The sequence below is a fragment of the Pristiophorus japonicus genome, chromosome 8 (genome assembly GCF_044704955.1).
Source record: "Pristiophorus japonicus isolate sPriJap1 chromosome 8, sPriJap1.hap1, whole genome shotgun sequence".
Lineage (NCBI taxonomy): Eukaryota > Metazoa > Chordata > Chondrichthyes > Pristiophoridae > Pristiophorus > Pristiophorus japonicus.
In genome coordinates this window covers 185,498,281-185,514,964 of record NC_091984.1, presented here as the reverse complement: position 1 = coordinate 185,514,964, position 16,684 = coordinate 185,498,281, and the positions used below count along the sequence as shown (strand labels likewise).

Genomic DNA, 16,684 nt, shown 5'->3' with positions numbered 1-16,684 from the left:
ACAGGTTAGATGAGTGGGCAAATGCATGGCAGATGCAGTATAATGTGGATAAATGCGAGGTTATCCACTTTGGGGGCAAAAACACAAAGGCAGAATATTATCTGAAAGGCGGCAGATTAGGAAAAGGGGAGGTGCAACGAGACCTGGGTGTCATGGTACATCAGTCATTGAAAGTTGGCCTACAGGTACAACAGGCGGTGAAGAAGGCAAATGGTATGCTGGCCTTCATAGCTAGGGGATTTGAGTATAGGAGCAGGGAGGTCTTGCTGCAGTTGTACAGGGCCTTGGTGAGGCCTCACCTGGAATATTGTGTTCAGTTTTGGTCTCCTAATCTGAGGAAGGACGTTCTTGCTATTGAGGGAGTGCAGCGAAGGTTCACCAGACTGATTCCCGGGATGGCAAAACAGACATATGAGGAGAGACTGGATCGACTGGGCCTGTATTCACTGGAGTTTGAAGAATGAGAGGGGATCTCATAGAAACATATAAAATTCTGATGGGACTGGACAGGTTAGATGCAAGAAGAATGTTCCCGATGTTGGGGAAGTCCAGAACCAGGGGTCACTGTCTAAGGATAAGGGGTAAGCCATTTAGGACCGAGATTAGGAGAAACTTCTTCACTCAGAGAGTTGTTAACCTGTGGAATTCTCTACCGCAGAGAGTTGTTGATGCCAGTTCGTTAGATATATTCAAGAGGGAGTTAGATATGGCCCTTACATCTAAAGGGATCGGGGGTATAGAGAGAAAGCAGGAAAGGGGTATTGAGGTGAATGATCAGCCATGATCTTATTGAATGGTAGTGCATGCTCGAAGGGCCTAATGGCCTACTCCTGCACCTATTTTCTATGTTTCTATTTTTCAAGGACTTTGAAAGGAAAGGAAGGTTGAAGATGGGCCCATAGCTAGCAAGCACAGTGGGGTCAAGGGTTGTTTTTTTTTTCAGGCAAGGGGTGATGACCACAGATTTGAAGGAGAGGGGGAGAGTACCTGAGGAGAGAGAACAGGAGAGATATCCTCTTCTCCCCCCGGAGCAGGAAGCTCTCCATTCATCAGCTCAGGAAGGGTTTGTGGGATCTGCAAAGAGTGGAGGTGACTTGGAAGTGGGGACAAGCAATAAATTGCTTGAAAGAGGGGACAGGGAGAAAGACTGGGTAAAGAGAGTAATAGATAATTTATTATCATTATCATTATAAATAGGTTATGATCAGAAAACCTGGGGCCTTCTGTTCATATTGCACTAGGAGGTGAATCCTGCATTACAGAGCCACTTTGTGAACATTAAGTTGTTTTTAATATACTTAACAGGGTTTGTTTTGTTTTTGTGTAAAGGCAATGGCCTCCATGTGCTACTTTAACATTTGGCACTGGTCTTCATGTACTTACTGGGTTCTGCTGTGTAATATGGACACTCAGAGTACAAAAACACAGAAAGGTTATCGATCTGAAACGTTAATTCTGTTTCTCTCTCCACAGATGCTGCCTGATCTGCTGAGTATTTCTAGCATTTTCTGTTTTTATTACAAAAACACAATCAGCTTCCTACGTTTACCATCCTGGAGCAAGCAGATTTCATTAGACCCACATTTTGCTGCTGTCAGTCCCTCCAGATCCTACTACTTGTACCTAGGAATACAGACATCGGGGGAAAACTGTATGCCTGCAGTCAACTGTATTTGACTTCCACAGAATTATAGGGTAACTCAAATTAATGGTCACAGCTTTTCCAAACAGTCTCTCCCACCAGCACAGCAGCTTTTTGTTAGGTGTGTGAGGGAGACTGTCATCAGAAGCTTCAACAAAAGCTGTTACCTGTTCAGCAGGAAATTTGTGTTCTCTGTCCAGCTGCGCAGCAATTGGAGCGAGCTCCTTCTCCGCAAAACCTCTGCAGGTGTCCCGCAACAACTGATGAGTTTCTGGAAGCTCGACCATCTGATAGACTGTGTGCAGTCGTCGGAAACATCCTGACCTTACAGCTGCAGGAGCGGGGCAAATACAAAATAACTGATCAGAAACAGCGATCGCTACTTGGTATGCTATCACTTGGTAAAATCTTGGACACTCTGAAATTGCTTGATCAATTCCATCAACGTGGCCCTAATCTGGACAATGGTGGGTAAAGTGCAAGCACAGCATTTCAAGGGTGCAAATAGAAGCTCCTCAGCAAAATGCTGCATACCCAAGTATAATCGATTCAAGGCCAAAGATCAGTTGGGTAATGTGATAACAATCACTTCTCTTCTTTTCATTGTACTGACACAGCAAATCACACTTGTTCTGACAATGGGGAACCATTTCAAGGGAGGAGAGACATAGATTGGATTTTGTGCTACAGAGTTGCTAATTAAAGTGAGCCAAGTGGAGATCACCCTCCTTTACTAACGCCCCTGCCCCTGCCCCCCCCCCCAAAACCCATCTTTAGATGTGAGGTTTTCAGTCCTGAGCCATATGGCTGAGGTATCCAGTTGTGTCAGAAGCAAATAGTAATGTATTTGCTTCATGGTTGCTTTGCTTAAGAATTCATAGCAACACATTGCTATTAAGAACTAGTTGGTTTATATGCAAAGGTTTAATAATCACACTACACATCACCAGTTCATCCACCAGGCTCACAACCCCCTGCCTCATCGTGGATCCCCTGAACCCAACTGGCTGGGGTTTTATTGAGTCTTGTGAACATCTCGTGGCTGTCTAAGCCACTCACAATTCAACAGCTCTACAACTATTTTGTAGATAACATTAATCAAGTGCACCCTGGTTAAAGGAAGGCACACTCCAGACACTTTCAAACAAATGCCCCCTTGTTTTTTTTTAGGGTAACCAGGGGGGCACTAAAGCCGACAAACATAGACAAATTAAGCTTTAAACATTAATGATCAAATTAAAATTTGGTTGCCTGGGGTGATGATGCACTCCAGTCCCTCCGGCGCCCACCTCTCGTGGAAGGCCGCGACTGTACCAGTGGACACAGCGTGCTCTATCTCCAGGGACACCCTGGCTCGGTTGTAACCGCGGAAGAGAGGCAGGCAGTTGGGCTGAACGACCCCCTCGACCACCTGCTGCCTGGACCAACTGATGGCCTCCTTGGCCATGCCCAGGAGCAGTCCTACGAGGAGGCCCTCGGACCTACCCGCTCCCCGGCGCACAGGGTGCCCAAAGATCAGATGCGTGGCATTGAAGTGCTACCAGAAATTGAGCAGCAGCCCCTTCAAATAGTGGAATAGGGGCTGCAACCTCGCACATTCAATAAAAACGTGGAACACGGACTCCTCCAGAACGTAGAAATTGCAGGTCGACAGCTCTACAACTATTTTTAGTCGTGATCAATTAATCAAGTGCTTCCTGATTAAAGGGTGCAGGTGGCACACCAAACATTTTCAAACAAGTGCCCCTTGTTTTTTTTTTGTTTTTCAACAGCACTATAACTCTTTTTGGCACAACAGCTCTACAACTCTTTTTTTTTTTAGGGAGTACAAAATAAACATTAGATCAAGTGCCCCCCGATCTGGGGGACACTCCAGACATTTCGCAAGGTCCTTTTTTTTTTGTATTTTTGTAGTTTTTATTTTTGTGTGTTTTTTGGGCTCTAAAACCATAATTTACAAGTGCCCCCTATAAAAGGGGAGGGGGACACTAAAACCGGCATTTAAACAAATTAAACTTTAAAACATATAAAATCAAATTAAAATTTGGTTGCCGGGGCTAATAATGCACTCCAGTCCCTCTGGTGCCTACCTCTCGCGGAAGGCCGCAAGCGTACCGGTGGACACCGCGTGCTCCATCTCTAAGGACACCCTGGCCCAGATGTAGGCGCGGAAGAGAGGCAGGCAGTCAGGCTGAACATAAGAACATAATAAGAATATAAGAATTAGGAACAGGAGTAGGCCATCTAGCCCCTCAAGTCTGCTCCGCCATTCAAAAAGATCATGGCTGATCTGGCCGTGGACTCAGCTCCACTTACCCGCCCGCTCCCCATAACCCTTAATTCCCTTATTGGTTAAAAATGTATCTATCTGTGATTTGAATACATTCAATGAGCTAGCCTCAACTGCTTCCCTGGGCAGAGAATTCCACAGATTCACAACCCTCTGGGAGAAGAAATTCCTTCTCAACTCAGTTTTAAATTGGCTCCCCAGTATTTTGAGGCTGTGCCCCCTAGTTCTAGTCTCCCCGACTAGTGGAAACAACCTCTCTGCCTCTATCTTGTCTATCCCTTTCATTATTTTAAATGTTTCTGTAAGATCACCCCTCATCCTTCTGAACTCCAACGAGTAAAGACTCAGTCTACTCAATCTATCATCATAAGTAACCCCCTCATCTCCAGAATCAGCCTAGTGAATCGTCTCTGTACCCCCTCCAAAGCTAGTATATCCTTCCTTAAGTAAGGTGACCAAAACTGCACGCAGTACTCCAGGTGCGGCCTCACCAATACCCTGTACAGTTGCAGCAGGACCTCCCTGCTTTTGTACTCCATCCCTCTTGCAATGAAGGCCAACATTTCATTCGCCTTCCTGATTACCTGCTGTACCTGCAAACTAACTTTTTGGGATTCATGCAAGACCCCCAGGTCCCTCTGCACCGCAGCATGTTGTAATTTCTCCCCATTCAAATAATATTCCCTTTTACTGTTTTTTTCCCCAAGGTGGATGATCTCACATTTTCCGACATTGTATTCCATCTGCCAAACCTTAGCCCATTCGCTTAACCTATCCAAATCTCTTTGCAGCCTCTCTGTGTCCTCTACACAACCCGCTTCCCCACTAATCTTTGTGTCATCTGCAAATTTTGTTACACTACACTCTGTCCCCTCCTCCAGATCATCTATGGATATTGTAAACAGTTGTGGTCCCAGCACCGATCCCTGTGGCACACCACTAACCACGATTTCCAACCTGAAAAGGACCCATTTATCCCAACTCTCTGCTTTCTGTTCGCCAGCCAATTCTCTATCCATGCTAATATATTTCCGCTGACTCCGCGTACCTTTATCTTCTGCAGTAACCTTTTGTGTGGCCTTATCAAATGCCTTTTGGAAATCTAAATACACCACATCCATCGGTACACCTCTATCACCATGCACGTTATATCCTCAAAGAATTCCAGTAAATTAGTTAAACATGATTTCCCCTTCATGAATCCATGTTGCGTCTGCTTGATTGCACTATTCGTATCTCGATGTCCCGCTATTTTTTCCTTAATAATAGCTTCAAGCATTTTCCCCACTACAGATGTTAAACTAACCGGCCTATAGTTACCTGCCTTTTGTCTGCCCCCTTTTTTAAACAGGGGCGTTACATTAGAACGACCCCCTCGACCGCCCGCTGCCTGGACCGGCTGATGGCGCCCTTGGCCGTGCCCAGGAGCAGTCCTATGAGGAGGCCCTCGGATCTACCCACTCCCCTCTGCACAGGGTGCCCAAAGATCAGGAGTGTGGGACTGAAGTGCAACCAGAATTTCAGGAGCAGCCCCTTTAAATAGTTCTCACCTCAGAAAGTGGAAAATGCAAGGCTAAATCTAATTGGTCAGATTTATTTAGAGACAAAATAATACACGGAAACAAAAAGATACAGTAAGGTATTAAAAGTATAATAACCAAACTTACACAATAACTTGCCACCTTTTAAAAACAAAAGTGTGAAATCATTGCACTTCTTTCAGTAAGCGCGAATTAACAATTTCTGATGGTAAGTTATATGGGAAGAATTTTGCACAGAATCCCTATTAACAAAGATCAGCAAGGCTAATAGGGAGCTGAAGACCCGAGAAAGTTTGTGGGTTGTAACTCACCTTCTCTTTTCCTAAAAAAATTCTTCTCCATTATCAGGCAATTAAAATGTTACTTATTTTTTGAACATTTGGGTGAACAAGATGTGAAATTGAGACTTCCTAGGCATGTTCTGTTTCTGATACCGAGCAGCAATGGAAAACACAATCACATCCGGGTCATTGAAATGCAATCAGCATAAAAATTAACCCTCGTCTTTCAAAGCCCTATAATTTGATTAACTTGGGCTCGAAGGCTATGGGACACTTGCCCCACTGGCAGCTATTACAGTGTTCAAGGGATCTTTAGGTTTGTCACAAATCACTCCATCGCACTCTCTTGCTATTCTGAGTCAGAAAATTGTGGGTTCAAGCCCCATTACATACTTAAGTACATAATCTAACATTTTAGTGCAGTCCTGAGGGAATATTGCATTGTTGGAGGTGCTGTCTTTCAGATGAGACATTAAAGGACTTGCATTTATTCAGTGCTTTTCACATCCTCAGGACATGTTAAAAGTGTTTCACAACTAATAGTTACTTTAAAGTGCTGTCAGCGCTGCAATGTAGACAAGTGCGGCAGTCAATTTGGCTACAGCAAGATTCCACAAACAGCAATGAGATAAGTGACTGGATAATTTATTTTGGTAGAGTTGCTTGAAGAGTAAATATTGGCCAAGACACTGGCAGAAGTCCCTTGCTCTTCTTCAAATAGTGCAACAGTATCTTTTATGTCCACCCAACAGGCAGGCAGAGTGGTTTGGCATCTCATTTGATAGACAGCACCTCGGCCAATGCAACACTCATCTCATTGCTGTTTGTGGGATCTTCCTGTGCACAAATTGGCTGCTGTGTTTGCCTACCGAACAGTGACTACAATTCAAAAGTAACAAATTGACTATGAAACACTTTAGGACATCCTGGAGATATGAAAGACACTATACAAATGTAAGTTCATTCTTCTTTCTCTGCTGCAAGAGAAAAACTGGGAATTACCAGCACAGTCGAAACAAGAGATCATAATCCTGAGGCAAGAGGATGCAAAATTGTGATCTCCCACATGAAACTTTCATCAAATGCAGGGGATTGGCTGGACCAACCTATTATCAACAATAACAGTAACTGGCATTGATGAGGAGTCTTTAATGTAGAAACGGTCCAAAGTACTTCACAAAGAGGAAATCTCGGTATCTTTGTCGGAGTTGTAGGAGAGATGAACAAATGTTTGATCTGAGTGATTGGTTCCAAGAAGTGAGTTGGAGGTTTTTAAGGATAACGTTGCAGAGTGATTCTGCTAGAGTTTCTGGCTTCTTGCGCATTCCCGATTTTAATCGCTCCACCTAGGCTTCTGCTGCCTTGACCATAAGCTCTGAAATTCCCTCCCTAAACCTCTCTGCCTCTCTACCACTCTCAACTCCTTTAAGACGCTCCTTAAAATTTACCTCTTTGACCAAGCTTTTGGTCTCTTGTCCTAATATCTCTTTATGTGGTTCGTGGTCAAATTTAATGTTAAAGCTGCTATGTAAATGTAAGTTGTTGTTGTTGAGATAGCTTTAGGCACTGCCACCAAACCTGGAACAGAGGGAGCAGGAGATCACTTAGAGAACCAGAGTGCACAGGAGATGCAAGTTTAGAAAAGGTCGCAGAGGTAGGGTGAGCCAGACTGTGGATACATTTGTAGATGAAGACCAGTATTTTAAATTCAATCCGTTGGACGACAGGAAGCCAGTGTAGGTCGATGAGGACAGAGATGATAGGCGAGAGAAGCTTGATGCAGAAGGCTGAGTTTTGCAAATATGGAATTTGCAAAGCATAGCTAGAGGTTGGTAAGCCAGTTACTTCGTCTTCCCTTTGATTTATTTATATATTTATAGCAGTGAGCTCTCTCAAAACTACAGCTCTGTGAGGCTCAGCGGTGCCACTTTTACCATTAGAGGAGGCAGTTTTTATACTAATATAAAAACAGAAAATGCTAGATATCTCAGCGGGTCAGGGAGCATCTGTGGCGAGAGAAACAGAGTTAATGTTTCAGGTCGATGACACTTCGTCGGATATAGATTAGGCTAACCAAACTGGAAATAATACGGTGGAGGAGGATTTCCTGGAGTGCATAAGGGATGGTTTTCTAGACCAATAGGCCGAGGAACCAACTAGGGGGGAGGCCATCTTAGACTGGGTGTTGTGTAATGAGAAAGGATTAATTAGCAATCTCGTTGTGCGAGGCCCCTTGGGGAAGAGTGACCATAACATGGTGGAATTCTACATTAGGATGGAGAATGAAACAGTTAATTCAGAGACCATGGTCCAGAACTTAAAGAAGGGTAACTTTGAAGGTATGAGGCGTGAATTGGCTAGGATAGATTGGCGAATGATACTTAAGGGGTTGACAGTGGACGGGCAATGGCAGACATTTAGAGACCGCATGGATGAACTACAACAATTGTACATCCCTGTCTGGCGTAAAAATAAAAAAGGGAAGGTGGCTCAACCGTGGCTATCAAGGGAAATCAGGGATAGTATTAAAGCCAAGGAAGTGGCATACAAATTGGCCAGAAATAGCAGCGAACCCGGGTGAAATTTAGAACTCAGCCGAGGAGGACAAAGGGTTTGATTAGGGCAGGGAAAATAGAGTACGAGAAGAAGCTTGCAGGGAACATTAAAATGGACTGCAAAAGCTTCTATAAATATGTAAAGAGAAAAAGGTTAGTAAAGACAAACGTAGGTCCCTTGCAGTCAGAATCAAGGGAAGTCATAACTGGGAACAAAGAAATGGCAGACCAATTGAACAAGTACTTTGGTTCGGTATTCACTAAGGAGGACACAAACAACCTTCCGGATATAAAAGGGGTCAGAGGGTCTAGTAAGAAGGAGGAACTGAGGGAAATCCTTATTAGTTGGGAAATTGTGTTGGGGAAATTGATGGGATTGAAGATCGATAAATCCCCAGGGCCTGATGGTCTGCATCCCAGAGTACTTAAGGAGGTAGCCTTGGAAATAGCGGATGCATTGATAGTCATTTTCCAACATTCCATAGACTCTGGATCAGTTCCTATCGAGTGGAGGGTAGCCAATGTAACCCCACTTTTTGAAAAAGGAGGGAGAGAGAAAACAGGGAATTATAGACCGGTCAGCCTGACATCGGTAGTGGGTAAAATGATGGAATCAATTATTAAGAATGTCATAGCAGCGCATTTGGAACGAGGTGACATGATAGGTCCAAGTCAGCATGGATTTATGAAAGGGAAATCGTGCTTGACAAATCTTTTGGAATTTTTTGAGGATGTTTCCAGTAGAGTGGACAAGGGGGAACCAGTTGATGTGGTGTATTTGGACTTTCAGAAGGCTTTCAACAAGGTCCCACACAAGAGATTAATGTGCAAAGTTAAAGCACATGGGATTGGGGGTAGTGTGCTGACGTGGATTGAGAACTGGTTGGCAGACCGGAAGCAAAGAGTAGGAGTAAATGGGTACTTTTCAGAATGGCAGGCAATGACTAGTGGGGTACCGCAAGGTTCTGTGCTGGGGCCCCAGCTGTTTATATTGTACATTAATGATTTAGATGAGGGGATTAAATGTAGTATCTCCAAATTTGCGGATGACATTAAGTTGGGTGGCAGTATGAGCTACGAGGAGGATGCTATGAGGCTGCAGAGTGACTTGGATAGGTTAGGTGAGTGGGCAAATGCATGGCAGATGAAGTATAATGTGGATAAATGTGAGGTTATCCACTTTGGTGGTAAAAACAAAGAGACAGACTATTATCTGAATGGTGACCAATTAGGAAAAGGGGAGGTGCAACGAGACCTGGGTGTCATGGTACATCAATCATTGAAGGTTGGCATGCAGGTACAGCAGGCAGTTAAGAAAGCAAATGGCCTTCATAGCGAGGGAATTTGAGTACAGGGGCAGGGAGGTGTTACCACAGTTGTACAGGGCCTTGGTGCGGCCACACTTGGAGTATTGTCTACAGTATTGGTCTCCTAACTTGAGGAAGGACATTCTTGCTATTGAGGGAGTGCAGCGAAGGTTCACCAGACTGATTCCCGGAATGGCGGGACTAACATATCAAGAAAGACTGGATCAACTGGGCTTGTATTCACTGGAGTTCAGAAGAATGAGAGGGGATCTCATAGAAACGTTTAAAATTCTGACAGGTTTAGACAGGTTAGATGCAGGAAGAATGTTCCCAATATTGTGGAAGTCCAGAACCAGGGGTCACAGTCTAAGGATAAGGGGTAAGCCATTTAGGACCGAGATGAGGAGAAACTTCTTCACCCAGAGAGTGGTGAACCTGTGGAATTCTCTACCATAGAAAGTTGTTGAGGCCAATTCACTAAATATATTCAAAAAGGAGTTCGATGTAGTCCTTACTACTAGGGGGAATCAAGGGGTATGGCGAGAAAGCAGGAATGGGGTACTGAAGTTGCATGTTCAGCCATGAAGTCATTGAATGGCGGTGCAGGCTCGAAGGGCCGAATGGCCTACTCCTGCACCTATTTTCTATGTTTCTATGCCTCCATTCCAGACTGAAGAACCCAAGTTTATAAAGAGTTACATCAGAGAAACAGGCCATTTGTCCCAAATGGTCTATGCCGGTGTTTATACTCCACACAAGCCTCCTCCCACACCTCTTCATCTCACTCTATCAACATATCCTTCTATTCTTTTCTCTATCATGTACTTATCTAGCTTCCCCTTAAATACATCTATGCTATTTGCCTCAACTACTCCTTGTGGTAGTGCATTCCACAATCTTACAACTCTTTGGGTAGAGAAGTTTCTCCTCATCTCGGTCCTAAATGGCTTACCCCTTATCCTTAGACTGTGACCCCTGGTTCTGTCAGTGTCTCTATCTCTCTGTCTGTCTGTGTGTGTCTCTCACTCTCTGATGTCAGTGTCTGTTTCTGACAGCGAGGGGAGGGGGAGGAGGGGGGGTAGAGAGAGAGAGGGGGGGCAGAGGGAGAGAGGGGGGGCAGATGGAGGGAGGGAGGGCAGGGGGAGGGAGGGAAGGGGGAGAAGAAGGGGAAGGGGAAGGAGGAGAAGGGGAAGAAGGGAGAGAAGGAGAAGTGGAAGGGAGGGGGAGAAGGGGAAGGGGTGAGGAGGAGAAGGGGGGAGGAGGAGAAGGGGAAGGGAGGAGGAGGAGAAGGGGAATGGGGAGGAGGAGAAGGGGAAGGGGGGGAGGAGAAGGGGAAGGGGGAGGGGAAGCGGGGGAGAAGGGGAAGGGGAGAGAAGGGGAAGGGGGGGAGAAGGGGAAAGGGGGGAGGAGAAGGGGAAGGGGGGAGGAGAAGGGGAAGGGGGGAGGAGAAGGGGAAGGGGGGAGAAGGGGAAGGGGGAGGAAAAGGGGAGAAGGGGAAAGGAGAAGGGGGGAAAGTAGAAGGGGGGAAGGAGAAAGGGGGGAAAGGAGAAAGGGGGAAAGGAGAAGGGGGGAAAGGAGAAGGAGGGGAAAGGAGAAGGGGAGGGGGGAAAGGAGATGGGGAGGGGGGAAAGGAGAAGGGGGAAAGGAGAAGGGGGGAAGGGGAAGGGGGGAAGGGGAAGGGGGGAGAAGGGGAAGGGGGGAGAAGGGGAAGGAAAAAGGGGGGGAGAAGGGGAAAGGGGGAGAGAAGGGGAAAGGGGGAGAAGGGGAAAGGAGAAGGGGGGAAAGAGAAAGGGGGGAAAGGAGAAAGGGGGGAAAGGAGAAGGGGGGAAAAGAGAAGGGGAGGGGGGGAAAGGAGAAGGGGGGGGGGGTGAAGGCTGAACGGGCCGGGCCCGGCTGGGCCCAAGACTTCAGGCAGGGCCCGTCCCCAGCACCAGATTTACAGGTAGGTGGCATTGGGTCGGGTCGGGTCCGGGATCCGGGGTCGGGAGCGCGGGTCGGGTCGGGGGGAGCGCGGGTCGGGGTCGGGTCGGGGGGGGGGGGAGCGAGGTCAGGTCGGCGAGGGGGAGCGTGGGTCCGGTCCGGGGGCAGGGGTGAAGCAGGAGTCGGGTCGGTGTCGGAGTCCGGTCCAGGGGCGGTGGGAGCAGGAGTCGAGTCGGGTCGGGGGGAGCAGGAGCTGGGCGTGGGAGGCAGCCTTATGCACGCAGCCCCAGTGAGGTCATTCGGCCAGGGCTAGGGGCTGCGTGCTTTGGGATTCTCCCACACAGTTTTGGGCACCTGGAGCTACTGCATATGCACGCCCACTGTAGCGTGCATGCGCAGAAGTCCCGGCACTGTTTTCAGCGCAGGGACCTAGCTCCGCCCCCCCACAGCTCGTGCTGCGTCGCGCCCGACTCAAGAGGACCAGCAGGGAGCCGGAGAATCTGTAAGTTTTTTTTAGGCGCACTTTGTGGCGCGAGAAACGGGCGTCCAGGTCGGGGCTGCGCCGTTCTAGGCGCGGCCCGAAACTTGGGCCCTATATCTTTAAAAAAAAGTGTTCCATTTATTCTCTACTGAAGTATTGTTAAACAATCTACCACAATGCTTTTGTTTTAATTGTTCACTCGTCTTTGAATGTCGCCCTTTAACAGTTACATACCTGAATCCTAGCCTTACGATATATCTAACTGTCAGATCACATTCTGTGAACACTACACTTCCTATCTCTTCACAGAGCAAACTTTCCTCCCTCGTATGGCGATATGGAGGTCTATAGCATATCCCTACTGGGTTTTTTATCCGTTCATTGTGTAGGTTGCCCATGCCACCACACCCCACAGGATCAACTTCATTTCCTCGCAGGTGTTCCTGACATATAGGTCTTTGCCACGTCCTTTTCCACTTTGTCTTTTCTGAACACTCTATACCCTTGAATGTTACCAATTCATTTCTATCCTCAGGGTTTAACCATGTTTATTATTCTCACTACACTGCAGTTCCCTAATGCCATCAAAGCCTCCAGTTCTGGCATCTTATTTCTAATGCTTTTAGCATTAATGTGGATATATCTTATAGATTTGCATCAGCCATGAGCTTATTGAAGCAGGCTCGAGGGGCCAAATGGCTATTCCTGCTCCTATTTCTTATGTTTCATATTGCTCAGTGCCTATTTATTCCTGGTCTTCGATTTTTATACATCACTCTAGATATCAGTGTCCATACATACCCGCTAATTACATTTCCCAGTATTGTCTGTCTCATCTGGGATTCAGTTACCTCCGTCCTCACACCACCTATCTAGGTTAAATCATTTTTGATTGCTATCGCAATGTTCTGCAACTAATTAGACTATCTTAGATCTAGTAGTGTGTAATGAGGCAGGATTAATAAATTATCACATAGTAAAAGATCCTCTAAGAATGAGTGACCATAATATGTTTGAATTTCAAATTCAGTTGGAGGGTGAGAAAGTTGGTTCTCAAACCAAGGTCCTAAGCTTAAATAAAGGAGACTACAAAGGGCAGAGTTGGCTAAAGTGGACTGAGAAAATAGACTAAAGTATAGGACGGTTAATGAGCAGTGGTAGACATTTAAGGAGCTATTTCATAACTCGCAATAAAAATATATCCCAATGAGAAGGAGAGACTGTAAGAGAAGGGATAACCATCCGTGGCTAACTAAGGAAATAAGGGAGGGTATCAAACTGAAAACAAGGGCATACAATGTGGCCAAGACTAGTGGGAGACCAGAGCATTGAGAAATTTTTAAAAGCCAGCAGAGAACGATTAAAAAAATTACAAGAGGGAACATAGATTATGAAAGTAAACTCGCACGAAATATAAAAAGATAGTAAGAGTTTCTTGAGGTACATAAAAAGGAAAAGAGTGGCTAAAGTAAATGTTGATCCCCTGGAGGATGAGACTGGGGAATTAATAATGGAGACATTGAACAAATATTTTGTATCGGTCTTCACGGTAGAAGACACTAAGAACAAGGGATATAGGAAGGGTGGAACTTAATACAATCACTATCACTAAAGAAGGTAAATAATGGGACTAAAGGCAGACAAGTCCCCTGGACCCGATGGCTTATATCCTAGAGTCTTAAAATAAGTGGCTGCAGAGATAGTGGATGCATTGGTTGTATTATCTGAATGGTGACAGATTAGGAAAAGGGGAGGTGCAACGAGACCTGGGTGTCATGGTACATCAGCCATTGAAGGTTGGCATGCAGATACAACAGGCGGTTAAGAAAGCAAATGGCATGTTGGCCTTCATAGCGAGGGTATTTAAATACAGGGGCAGGGAGGTGTTACTACAGTTGCACAGGGCCTTGGTGAGGCCACACCTGGAGTATTATGTAGAGTTTTGGTCTCCTAACTTGAGGAAGGACATTCTTGCTATTGAGGGTGTGCAGCGAAGGTTCACCAGACTGATTCCCGGGATGGCGGGACTGACATATCAAAAAAGACTGGATCAACTGGGCTTGTATTCACTGGAGTTCAGAAGAATGAGAGGGGATCTCATAGAAATGTTTAGAATTCTGACGGGTTTAGACAGGTTAGATGCAGGAAGAATGTTCCCAATGTGGAGCTGAGTCATGATCAGATCAGCCATGATCTTATTGAATGGCGGAGCAGGCTCGAGGGGCCAAATGGCCTACTCCTGCTCCTATTTCTTATGTTCTTATGTTCATTTACCTCCCACAGTAAAAACACTCGCTGTCTAGGTTATCACACAAGAACGATTACTTTGGTAAACTTCTGAAGTCACTACCATCAGGGAGAAAAGGGGGGAAACTGGGAAACAGAAAAAGACCTCGGCCCACTCCTGACAGCAGAGTGAATCAACATACTTATTCCAGTAAACATCTTTCATTGACACTGTTAAAATCCTACAGAAATCTTCTGAGCGATGATTTTGCACTTTAAGGTGATATTTCTATGAAAAGAAAATGGCAAGAAAGCTCGATCCAACCCATTAATGGAACCAGCTTTGCCCAAAAGACAGAAAATACAAGATAAGGTCCCATTTTATAAGCTTCATTTCTGAAAGTGTTGCTGTATTTAAAATGCTGTTTGCAGCTCATAAATCAGCAAAGGTTAGAATTAACTAATTGTATTTACAAACCTGATGGGTTTACTTAGCACATATCTTAGCATCAATATGCTATTTAAAAAGCTCCGCTTAAGCTAGTAGGCTTTGATGTTGTGCCTATATGCTTCTTGTATAATATTTTCAATTCATATCTACCCACCTCCACCTGTAAATACAAGTAGTTCGCCAGTTTAAAATCTTTTAAAATGTTCCCTCCAGACACAGCCCAAGTTTGAGAACAGAAAACCTCAAACTCATTATACTGCTGGTCGTTTCGCATTTCAAATAGATATGAAGATGTAATTTGCTCAGCCTTGAGCTGTAGTTGGTCTACATAATAAAAATGACTACAGTTCAGAAGTAAATTATTGATTATGAAGCGCTTTGCAATGTCCCGAGGACGTGAATGAGGCTGTGAAAATGTACCTTCTTTCTATTGAGAATCAGATCTCTCTCCCATTAATATATTTAGTGAAATCCTCGTGACAACACAGCATTTGTTCACAAAAACCTCCAGTCTAGATTGGTCTGATCTCTTTGAGGGGGCGGGGGATATCGGAAGTTTGTAGTTAGTCCAGCTTTTCACATTCCGAATATCAGCAACTATTTAAAGCCAGGCCCTGGGAGCGGTCAGTGGGTGAAAGGGCAGCACTCAGCTGGCTGAGAGCAGCCGCCGCTCACGCTCAAATTACCCCCTCCTGTTATTTCGGACAGCGCGGGGATGGCCTGAGGCCCCAGCACTTCGGCCCCGCGATTTATCGCTGGTCAAACTCACTGCTTGCTCGGATGACTCTCCATAGAAGCGAACACATCCCTGCCGGCACTGCGTGCATCACGCACTGCGTCCCCGCCCGCCCGGCACCGCGCCGCTGCGTTCCGCTCCACCATCCACCCCACACACAAACACACAAACAACACACACACCCACCCACCCATTCCTTCAACCATTGCCTGTCTGTCCCACCTGTGTCAGAGACGATAATTCCCATATTAAACTGTATAGTCACCTGAGAACTCACTTTTGGAGTGATTTCGAGGAACTGCCTATGATGATGATGATAAATGAAAGTCTTTCTTTTATTGTTGGCAAAATATGACGTGAGAGACAGAAGTATGGAAGAAACAAAACCAGAGCCAGCCACAATAAGGTGGGAGGTAAGCAGTCGCAGGGAGATAGCGAAAATAGGGCAACTCAGCACCACAAAATTGTAATGCTTACATAAAACACAAGCAGACCAACCCAACACTGTAGCATAGAATTAGGGGCATGCCCCGTCCACTCCATGCACCGACCTGGTATTGCAATATTTCCAGGAACGGTGCAACTTCGCCTCTCGGCCTTTTGGCCTAAGATCAAACACATTGGCGCAAAGTGATCTTTGGCGTTAGAGTTGATCTGGAACGAAATTGGATTAAAAAAAAACCCAACACTGTAGCATAGAAAGTTCTACTGTAGAAATTGCAATGTGGTACAAGGTAAAGAACTGATTTTCCTTGTAAGTGGGTTGTTCTTGTTCAAGGCCTTCCCACAACTAGTTGTAGCTCTACCTGGTCTGGGAACTTGGATTCAAATCAGCACTTCAACAAGGTTCCTAGGAGATGTTGGGATTCAATTATTGTTTTGGTTCCTCTAGGTTAGCCAAATTTAGGGTAGACTAAAGAGAGAATACCCTGAATGGGCTTCCTCTTGCCAAATTATTTCATGCGCTACATGTTGCTCAAGTTAAGCCTGGATTACATTCTAGAGAAACAAGTAGTGGGCAACACCCACTTTGATTTTTTTTACTGTTAGGGATATTACCGACATTGAATGAAAGTGACCCACATGCTACCTCTGCTCCCATGCCATTTAAAAGCTCTAGGACTTGTACTCCCTGCTTTTAAATAGGAGCAGAGGTACATACGAGTCAGTATCACCCAAAGTAGGACATTCAGTTTGCAAAAGCAGTAGGGGAATGCTCGAATTAGACTTAATTGTCTGCTCAAATTAACTGCA

General features: G+C 45.5%; 1 protein-coding gene across 3 annotated transcripts in view; it reads right to left on the bottom strand.

Annotated features, from left to right (window-relative positions):
• Positions 1 to 15,531, bottom strand: part of acads (acyl-CoA dehydrogenase short chain) — a 246,413-nt gene extending 230,882 nt beyond the window's left edge. For all 3 annotated transcript variants that reach the window (XM_070886307.1, XM_070886309.1, XM_070886308.1), the window contains exons 1-2: positions 15,464 to 15,531; positions 1,810 to 1,973 (exon numbers count right to left, since the gene is read on the bottom strand). In XM_070886307.1, coding sequence (XP_070742408.1) covers positions 1,810 to 1,973; positions 15,464 to 15,521 — 222 coding nt within the window. In that variant the 5' untranslated portion in view covers positions 15,522 to 15,531. The remainder of the gene's footprint in view (positions 1 to 1,809; positions 1,974 to 15,463) is intronic.
• Between the last annotated feature and the right edge of the window lie 1,153 nt (positions 15,532 to 16,684).